General features: G+C 41.0%; 1 protein-coding gene across 1 annotated transcript; it reads left to right on the top strand.

Moving 5' to 3' along the window:
• The first annotated feature begins 673 nt into the window (after positions 1–673).
• On the top strand, positions 674–2656 carry LOC126016213 (outer dense fiber protein 2-like). The gene is made up of 2 exons (XM_049778779.1): positions 674–795; positions 865–2656. The coding sequence occupies exons 1-2, from the start codon at positions 674–676 to the stop codon at positions 2654–2656; spliced, it is 1914 nt and encodes a 637-aa protein (XP_049634736.1).
• The last annotated feature ends 7955 nt before the right edge of the window (positions 2657–10611 follow it).

The raw sequence follows: 10611 nt of genomic DNA, 5'->3' as shown, positions 1-10611 counted from the left end.
GACAGAAGGATTTGATTTTTTAGAGTTGCAGAGGGTATTGTGTTTATAAAAAAAGGTATAAAAACTAACAGCTGTTTGTTACTTTATGGAGAAATGATAAAGGCTTTGGCAAAGGTGGAAAGTATTTGAAAAGGATTTAAAAATCCATCTGGTAAGAAAAAAGAGCAACAACCCTATAGGAGGATTGAGTTTGGCACTGACAGGACTCCAGGCAAGCAGCAGCATTTATAAGGAAATTGGTTGAAGGCAGATCGATCAAAGGCAGAAGATGAAGCCAGAGCCACGGGGAGAAACTTAGAGCCAGCTGAAATAAACTAGGCCCTGAAATTAATGTGCCGATTGACTGATCTGCACAGACCATCCATCCACAACGTTGATTTGGAAAGGATCGGAGGAGGTGAAAATGAAATAAACGGCCAACGTTCGTCTGAGATAAGGGCACCTCTGAATTTCTGGGTGTTATTTGGACGTTAAAGGATCGTGTCTGAAAGCTAGAGTTGTTAAGAGAGAGCCTGGTGGGTCACTGGTGGGAGCTAGGGCAGGCTAGGGTGGGCATGGTCGAAGGCCTTGAACATGCATGAACTTTGTAAGCAGAGTTCCTTCCCCGCAGGGACACGACACGGAGGACGGCGGGAGGCCGAGGGGCCTGGCCGAGGGACCCAGAGGGGCGAAGATGGCTGCCCAACGAAAACCTCAGCTGAGTCGGTTTCCTTCGCGTGGAAAGAACGGAGTCACAAGTCTCATGCAGAGGAAGGTCTTGAGGACGCCTTACGGCGTATTTAGTGTGTCTGTGACGTCAAAATCTCCCAATCATGACAACAGACTCTCCCAGAAGCAGAAAGGGAAGAAAAGCAAGCTCAAAAGGGGAGAGAAATCTCAAAAGCGCGGAATGAAAGGGGAAACCGTGAACGTGCGGCGGCAAGTCCGGGTGAAGGCCAACAGCCCGCCGCACTGCCTAGGGGTCACGCCATCATCTTCGGAAAAACTGCTCTCAGTGATGCGGTTGAGCGACCTCTCCACCGAAGACGACGACTGGGGTCACTGTAAGATGAACCGTTATGAGCAGAAGAGCGACAGTCTGATGAACGCGGTTGGCTGTCTCAAGACCGAGATCAAGATGCAAAAAGACGAGTGCCAGATGGCTAAGAGGTTCCTGGAGGAGCGCAAGGAAGAGCTGGAGGAGGTGGCCCACGAACTGGCCGAGACGGAGCACGAAAACACCCTGCTGCGGCACAACATGGAGTGCATGAAGGAGGAGAAGGACATCACCCTGCTGCAGAAGAAACATCTGCAGCAGGAGAAGGAATGCCTCGTCTCCAAGCTGGTGGAGGCGGAGATGGACGGTGCGGCTGCCGCCCAGCAAGTGATGGCTCTGAAGGACACCATCGGGAAGCTCAAGACGGAGAAACACATGACCTGCACCGACATCAACGCCCTCAAGAGGCAGAAGGAGCTTCTCCTCCAGAAGCTGTGCGCCTTCGAGGAGACCAACCGCACCCTCCGAGAACTGCTGAAGGAACAGCACGGCAAGGAAAACTCTGGACGGCTGATGGATCACGGAGCACTGTTGAAACGGCTCGAAGAGGTGGACTCGGAGAAGACCCAACTGCTGCTAGCGCTGGAAAGTAAGGACAAGGAGGTGGAAGAGCTCCAGCAGGAGATCCAGGCCGAGAAGGCCCAGGCCAAGTCGGCCTCGGAGCTCAACAAGTCCACCGAGTCCATGCGCGGGCAATTGCAGGCCCAGCTGCGCAACCGAGAGGCTGAGAACAGCCGCCTGACCATGCAGATCAAGAACCTGGAGCGCAGCGGGCAGCAGCACCGGGCTGAAGTCGAGGCCATGATGGAACAGCTCAAGGAAGAGAAGAAGAAGGCAGACCGGGACAAGGAGATCTTGAAGAAGGTCATCCTGGCGCAGAAGGAGCGGGCAGAGAAGAGCGAGGAGTATGCGGAGCAACTGCACGTGCAACTGGCCGATAAAGATCTTTATGTCGCAGAAGCTTTGACCACCCTGGAGTCCTGGCGGACCCGCTACAACCAAGTGGTGAAGGACAAGGGAGACCTGGAGCTGGAGATCATCGTCCTCAATGACCGCGTGGCGGATCTGGTCAACCAGCAGAAGTCCCTGGAGGAGAAGATGCGGGAGGAGCGGGACAGCCTGGTGGAGAGACTGCACCGGCAGACATCCGAGTACAATGTCTTCATGCAAGAGAACCAGCGGCTCAAGGCCAGCATCGTCCCCAAGGAGAACAGGCTCAACGAGGTCCACGTGGAGGTGATGCAGCTCAAAGCCTCCATCAAAAACTACCAGGGCATGATCGACAACTACAAGTGTCAGATGTCCCGGGCCCGAATGGAGGCGGATGAAATGAGTGCCCAGCTGGAGCGCTGTGACAAGGAGAACAAGAGTCTCAAGGACGAGATGAGCAAGGAGATCGAGACGGCTCGCAAGCAGTTCCAAGCCCAGCTGGCCGAACTGCAGCAACCGCCTGACATCCTCAAGTTCGCTGAGGCCAAGCTGGCCGAGTGTCAGAACCAGCTGCAAGACTATGAGAAGAAGAACGTGGACCTCACAGCCCTCATCTCTCGCCTGCGGAGCCAGGTACGGGACTGGCAGGAAGGGTCTTCGGAGCCTGCGGGAGCCCGCGTGCCCAGATGAGCAGGCCTCCCAAGAGAAAAATCACTTCCTTTTTCATGGCTGCCCCGTTAGAAAAGGAACGAGCTGTTATTAGCGCTGTGAAATAAAAGTCTGATCTGTCAGATTCAAACAGGAAGCTTTATGTCTCTGTCGGCTTCTGTTGAGAAAATATGAGGGTGTCCAGGTAAAAATCCCCGGGCAAGTTCCTTTCGAGATTCCCATTTATTTGTCTTTGCTTTGGGTTTGAGCTCTTTGGACCACACCATGGGGTAGGGGTGCTGAGGGTATGGGGTGTCCCTGGTAGTGGAGTCTATGGAGGGTCATGGGTTTTCTTAGAGGGGGACCATGTGGATTGGGGATTGAACCCTGGCTCCTGTGGCTTCTGCACTGGCTAAGGATGCTTCTGGATATTTCCACATATTTAATCCTCCTGGGAGGATTTAAGGACTAACACTGTAGTGAGGATCAGGATCAGGCTCATTCACTGAGGCTATAGCCAGCTTCTCCCGGCTCAGACTTCAGGCTTTTCTTGGTGGTCTAGGTCACCAAGATAGGCATAAGCAATGACTTTATTCCTTGAATTTGCTTTCTAGTTCTCTTATTATTTGCAGCACTTTAAATCACAGTCTGGCTTTTAAAAATATGCTGCGTGTCATATCATATTTAGATGTTCACTCAGGGTAGAATTGTTATATACCAATACTGGGAACAGGGACTCTGGATATTTCTCTTTCTTTCTTTCTTTCTTTCTTTCTTTCTTTCTCTCTCTCTTTCTCTCTCTTTCTTTCTTTCTTTCTTTCTTTCTTTCTTTCTTTCTTTCTTTCTTTCTTTCTTTCTTTCTTTCTTTCTTTCTTTCTTTCTTTCTCTCTCTCTCTTTCTTTCTTTCTCTCTCTCTTTCTCTTTCTTTCTTTCTTTCTTTCTTTCTTTCTTTCTTTCTTTCTTTCTTTCTTTCTTTCTTTCTTTCTTTCTTTCTTTCTTTCTTTCTTTCTTTCTCTTCTTCTTTCTTTCTCTTTCTCTCTCTCTTTCTTTCTCTTTCTCTCTCTCTTTCTTTCTTTCTTTCTTTCTTTCTTTCTTTCTTTCTTTCTTTCTTTCTTTCTTTCTTTCTTTCTTTCTTTCTTTCTTTCTTTCTTTCTTTCTTTCTTTCTTTCTTTCTTTCTCTCTTTCTCTCTTTCTCTCTTTCTCTCTTTCTCTCTTTCTTCTTTCTTTCTTTCTTTCTTTCTTTCTTTCTTTCTTTCTTTCTTTCTTTCTTTCTTTCTTTCTTTCTTTCTCTCTCTTTCTTTCTCTTTCTCTCTCTCTTTCTTTCTCTTTCTTTCTCTCTTTCTTTCTTTCTTTCTTTCTTTCTTTCTTTCTTTCTTTCTTTCTTTCTTTCTTTCTTTCTTTCTTTCTTTCTTTCTTTCTTTCTTTCTTTCTTTCTTTCTTTCTTTCTTTCTTTCTTTCTTTCTTTCCTTCTTTCTCTCTTTCTTTCTTTCTCTCTTTCTCTCTTTCTCTCTTTCTTTCTTTCTTTCTTTCTTTCTTTCTTTCTTTCTTTCTTTCTTTCTTTCTTTCTTTCTTTCTTTCTTTCTTTCTTTCTTTCTTTCTTTCTTTCTTTCTTTCTTTCTTTCTTTCTTTCTCTCTCTTTCTTTCTCTTTCTCTTTCTTTCTCTCTCTTTCTTTCTCTCTCTCTTTCTTTCTCTCTCTCTTCTTTCTCTCTTCTCTCTTTCTCTCTTTCTCTCTTTCTCTCTTTCTCTTCTTTCTTTCTTTCTTTCTTTCTTTCTTTCTTTCTTTCTTTCTTTCTTTCTTTCTTTCTTTCTTTCTTTCTTTCTTTCTTTCTTTCTTTCTTTCTTTCTCTCTTCTTTCTTTCTTTCTTTCTTTCTTTCTTTCTTTCTTTCTTTCTTTCTTTCTTTCTCTCTCTCTCTCTTTCTCTCTCTCTTTTCTTTCTTTCTTTCTTTCTTTCTTTCTTTCTTTCTTTCTTTCTTTCTTTCTTTCTTTCTTTCTTTCTTTCTTTCTTTCTTTCTTTCTTTCTCTCTCTCTCTCTCTCTCTCTCTTTCTTTCTTTCTTTCTTTCTTTCTTTCTTTCTTTCTTTCTTTCTTTCTTTCTTTCTTTCTTTCTTTCTTTCTTTCTTTCTTTCTTTCTTTCTTTCTTTCTTTCTTTCTTTCTTTCTTTCTTTCTTTCTTTCTTTCTTTCTTTCTTTCTTTCTTTCTTTCTTTCTTTCTTTCTTTCTTTCTTTCTTTCTCTCTCTCTCTCTCTTCTTTCTTTCTTTCTTTCTTTCTTTCTTTCTTTCTTCTTTCTTTCTCTCTCTCTCTTTCTTTCTTTCTTTCTTTCTTTCTTCTTTCTTTCTTTCTTTCTTTCTTTCTTTCTTTCTTTCTTTCTTTCTTTCTTTCTTTCTCTCTTTCTTTCTCTCTTTCTTTCTCTCTCTTTCTCTCTTTCTTTCTCTCTCTTTCTCTCTTTCTCTCTCTCTCTTTCTTTCTTTCTTTCTTTCTTTCTTTCTTTCTTTCTTTCTTTCTTTCTTTCTTTCTTTCTTTCTTTCTTTCTTTCTTTCTTTCTTTCTTTCTTTCTTTCTTTCTTTCTTTCTCTCTCTTTCTTCCTTCTTCTTTCTTTCTTTCTTTCTTTCTTTCTTTCTTTCTCTTTCTTTCTTTCTTTCTTTCTTCTTTCTTTCTTTCTTTCTTTCTTTCTTTCTTTCTTTCTTTCTTTCTTTCTTTCTTTCTTTCTTTCTTTCTTTCTTTCTTTCTTTCTTTCTTTCTTTCTTTCTTTCTTTCTTTCTTTCTTTCTTTCTTTCTTTCTTTCTTTCTTTCTTTCTTTCTTTCTTTCTTTCTTTCTTTCTTTCTTTCTTTCTTTCTTTCTTTCTTTCTTTCTTTCTTTCTTTCTTTCTTTCTTTCTTTCTTTCTTTCTTTCTTTCTTTCTTTCTTTCTTTCTTTCTTTCTTTCTTTCTTTCTTTCTTTCTTTCTTTCTTTCTTTCTTTCTTTCTTTCTTTCTTTCTCTCTCTCTCTCTCTCTTTGTTTCTTTCTTTCTTTCCTGGGAGAGTTGAGGACATAGCAGAGCTTGAAGGTCATTCTCATAGTACTGAGGAACCACGTGATATTGAGGTCAGAACAGAGCTCCAGTATGTTAACTTTTTAGTATTGGCCTTTAATAATCTAAGGCAGGAGTCTCAAACTCAATTTCCTTGGGGGCCACAGGAGGCAAAGTCAGGGTGAGGCAGGGCCACATAAGGAATTTTGCTTACCGAATATTCACAATAAAAAATCGCATTAAACATTCCCATAAGGAACTGTTCGGGGTATGCGAATGTTTATTGCGATTTTTTCTTACTAATGCAATTTTTTACTGTGATTATTCAGTAAGCGAATAATCGTGAATACTGCGATATTTGAAGGCCGGCCACGGGCCACAAAATGTTGTATGGAGGGCCGCAAACGGCCCGTGGGCAGCGAGTTTGAGACCCCTGATCTAAGGTGTCTTCTCTAATGTTTCTGGAGATCAGCTAGGACTCAACCAAGATCAAAACAACTCACGTGTCAAGGAAAAGGATTCTGGCTGGAAAGGAAAGGTGGGTGTAACTGCTTTGGAGGTTTCTTAAAATGTCTGGAAATCATCATAATCTGGGGAACTAATTTAAAATGCAAATCCCAACCTCTAGCCTGGAAACTCAGTACATCTTTGGTGGAATACTGGAAGTCAGATGTAAAACTCCTAAGTGCTTCTTATGCCAGTGGATCACAGACCTACTGTTAAAATACACATACCAACCCTGTTGAGGAAAACAAAAAGCCAAAACACAGTTACAGAAACCACGTGATTTTTTTTAACCTCCCCCCCACCAAGGGTTTTGAGAGATACTTGCTCTCTGGAAATCAATGGCATGAAATTTGGAACCAAATCAACTAATTTGAACTTTGTTCCATACTAACCCTGAGAAATAATTGTAAGCAAATTTGAAACTCACTTATTTAGAGTGAATAATACTTTTCACATAAGAGTGATATTAGAACGAAGTACAGAAACAAAATAGAGCATGATACTTATTTATTTTTGTTTTGCTAAACATAACTTTTAAACACTTGTATTTGTTTCTGCTGATGGTGAAATCATGCCAAAATGCTAAAGAAGAATATAAAAAATTGGGGTGGGGATGCCAACCTAGTGACAAAGAAAATAAGAAAGGAAATAACAGCTAACAAGAAACGTAAGCAGGGTCCAGAGAGATAGCACAGCAGTGTTTGCCTTGCAAGCAGCCGATCTGGGACCTAAGGTGGTTGGTTCGAATCATGAAGTCCCATATGGTCCCCCATTCCTGCCAGGAGCTATTTCTGAGCAGATAGCCAGGAGTAACCCCTGAGCACAGCCAGGTGTGGCCCAAAAACCAAAAAAAAAAAAAAAAAAAAGTAAGCAGAATTTAGACTGTGTGTGTGTGTGTGTGTGTGTGAGAGAGAGAGAGAGAGAGAGAGAGAGAGAGAGAGAGAGAGAGAGAGAGAGAGAGAGAGAGAGAGAGAGATCACATCCAACATAATTTGGGAAATCAAACTCAAGATTCCTGTATACAAATCATATGCCTCAACCCTTTGAGTTATCTTCTAGTCACGTTAGAATTTTTGGAAAAATATATAGAACAGCTATTTCATTGGTGCTCACCAGTCCATCTAGGCAGTGTTCATACCCTTTTAGTATTTTTATTGTTACCCGAGGAAAAAAAAAATAGTATTCAAGCTAGACAGCTGAAACTTTAAGTGCTATTAAGTTTTTTTTTTTTTTTTTTTGGTTTTTGGGCCACACCCAGTGACACTCAGGGGTTACTCCTGGCTATGCGCTCAGAAGTCGCTCCTGGCTTGGGGGACCATATGGGATGCCGGGGGATCGAACCGCGGTCCGTCCTAGGCTAGCGCAGGTAAGGCAGGCATCTTACCTTTAGCGCCACTGCCCGGCCCCATGTGCTATTAAGTTCTTGAGGAACGAAATGTCAAAAAAAGAAACTAATTTGCTCCAGAAAATATGGTAAAAAGCTCAGAATTTGACTACCAAAAACAGAGACAACTTTGGTGAGGAATAAGGATTTAAAATAGATTGATTGGAAGGTCAGAGAGATAGCACAGCTGTAGGGCATTTGCCTTTCACTTGGCCAACCCAGGACTAAAGGTAGTTCGATTCCTGAGCCTCCCAGGGGCGATTTCTGAGCACAGAGCGGGAGTAACCCTTGAGTGTCGCCAGATGTGACCACCCCCCCAAAAAAAAGTTAAAAAAAAATAGAGGGCCAGAGAGATAGCATGGACATAGGGAATTTGCCTTCCATGCAGAAGGACAGTGGTTCGAATCTCGGCATTCCATATGGTCCCCCAAGCCTGCCAGGAGTGATTTCTGAGCATAGAGCCAGGAGTAATCCCTGAGCACTGCTGGGTGTGACCCAAAAACCAAAATTAAGAAAAAAGATAAATTAGGGGACTAGAGAGATGTATGGTGGGTAGGGCACTTACTTTGCATGCAGCCAACCCGAGTTTGATGCTGGCATCCCATACTTGAACAGCTTTAGGAGTAATTGCTGAGCATCTCTAGGCCAAATAAATATACAAAACTACCAGAAAAACTCCTCACCCAAAATAGATTTATTGAAAAATGTATGTTGGAGCTGGTTGAGCACCAGAACATTCTAACATAACTGGAAGATATAACTCAACTCTGAAGTCTACAAGACATTGAACTCTTTCAAAATATTAAAATGTTATTTTTTTATTGGGGCCACACCCAACAGTGCTCAAGGGTTTCTCCTTACTCTGTATTCAGAAATTAGTCCTGGCAGGTTGGGGAAACCATATGGGATGCTACGAATCAAACCCAGGCTGTCTGCATGCAAGGCAAACATCTCCACTATCACTCCGACCCTAAGATAAAATGATTGTTAAATGAACTATTCTATACCAAAGTAAACAAGAGATTTTAAGATAAAAGATAAAAAATTTAGACATTTTTTTCCCTTTCTGTCTTTATCTTAAGTAACAGGGAAACTCTGGTGGTGAGAATAAACTACAAGTATAAAAAACTGCTATAACAGCACTCCAAGTACAAAAAACTAACCAAAATGGACAGTGGTGGAAGGTCTTAAAGCATTTTGGTGGTGGGAAAAGTGCAGTAACTTTGTCCACCATAAATTTTAACATTTTTTACCATGTTTCTTAAACTATAAAAAGGGAAAAAAGTTGGGGCTGGAGGGATAGGGCATTTGCCTTGCATGCAGCTGATTTGAACAGACGGTGGTTCGAATCCCAGCATCCCATATAGTCTCCCATGCCTGCCTGAAGCGACTTCTGAGTGCAGAGCCGAAGTGACCCTTGAGCACCACCAGGTGTGACCCAAACCTCCCCCCAAATAAAAAAATTTTAAAATGGGAAAAAGTTAAAGTAAAAAACATAGTGCTTGCCTTGTACATGTTATGGAACTACATGTGATTCCAGATCTTTACTAGGAGTGTTCCCTGAGCATTTCCAGGAACTATCCTTGAGCATCCCAACTACTCTCCAATTCTCCTACAAGATCCCCCCCCCCCAAAAAAAACAAACTAAAAGAATTTTCAAAAGATAAAAAACTAAAGCGCTTAACCTTAATTATAGTGGACAATGGACAGCTCCATGGAACAGATGCCTGCCCTCCAAAAGAAAAGTAAAATTAACTGATTTCTTACTGCCTTTGGCCATATGAAAATAGATGTCTGTTATAATAGTGGTGATAGTTTGGGAATAGCAAATATATAAACATCAAACACTAAAGCAAGGCCTTTATGAACTTCCAGGAGGACAAAAGTTGCACAAGAAAAATAATTATAGGGGCCGGAGAGATAGCATGGAGGTAGGGTGTTTGCCTTGCATGCAGAAGGATGGTGGTTTGAATCCCAGCATCCCATATGGTCCCCTGAGCCTGCCAGGAGCGATTTCTGAGCATAGAGCTGGGAGGAACCAAGGAACCGCTGAGTGCTGCTGGGTGTGACCCAAAAACAAACAAACAAAATAAATAAATAAAATAATTATAGTACTCCTAGACTCAGTAGCAAATAACATTATCTTATGTCTTATTGGGAAAGTGAGAGAAATAAATGGAGTTGAGGCTAAGTTTTCAAGGTCCTTATAAGAAAGTAAATTAGTATTTACAGGAATAGAAAAATAAAAAATAACTGAAAGTGTTTCATTTGTAATTTTGGATATAAAATTATTAAATTAGCAAGATTTCTTTAAGGATAGTACTTTTTCATTTTGTTTTTACTCTTTAAAATTATGTATAATGATTTTAATAACAGTAACTAAATTATATAAGCAATTTTTACATAAAGATATGTGTACACACATCCTGTCACTAGTAAATATTCAGTAGCAGATAGTTTTTTTAGGTGCTCTGGTAAACTAAACTACATCTAGGAGTCCAGACTCAAAGACTTCTTCAAATTTCTATAGGTGAGACTTGACGCTGCAATAAGATTAGAAGGTGGTTATTGTAGTAGTTCCATATTCTATGATTTTGAGTTTTTAGATTTCACTTACGTGATATCATTAGTATTTTTCTGTCTGACTTATTTCACTAAAATAAATGTATACATTTACAGTGACTTCATTTTATGCCATTCTGTAGTAAAAAAAAAAATTGGGTGTTTCCTTATTATATCAAAGAAGCAAACAGGAAACCAAGAGAACTGGGCCCATCCTTCTAGTAAAGCTAGTGAGACTGGACTACAGCCAAGCATTAATACTCCACTTTTCTGTTTAGGCCTGACTTCCTACTTTGAAATAAAAGGATTGCTTTCTTTTTCTATTCCCCCTTTTTTTAAATTTACCATCTTAGTGTTAGTGTCATTACTTTAACCAATTCTCATGATAGCTTTTAAAGACACAAAATTATTCCACACCAAAAAAGTACATTTAAGATTTCAAAGTTTGGATATTTGGATATTAACATAAATCTTCTTTATTCTGGAAGGGAGAATAAACCCTTTTGGGTCACTGGATAATACTCAAGTTTACTCCT

The sequence above is a fragment of the Suncus etruscus genome, chromosome 8, assembly GCF_024139225.1.
Source record: "Suncus etruscus isolate mSunEtr1 chromosome 8, mSunEtr1.pri.cur, whole genome shotgun sequence".
Lineage (NCBI taxonomy): Eukaryota > Metazoa > Chordata > Mammalia > Eulipotyphla > Soricidae > Suncus > Suncus etruscus.
Note: the sequence above shows the minus strand (reverse complement) of the source record. Positions and strands in the feature narration are given on the sequence as shown.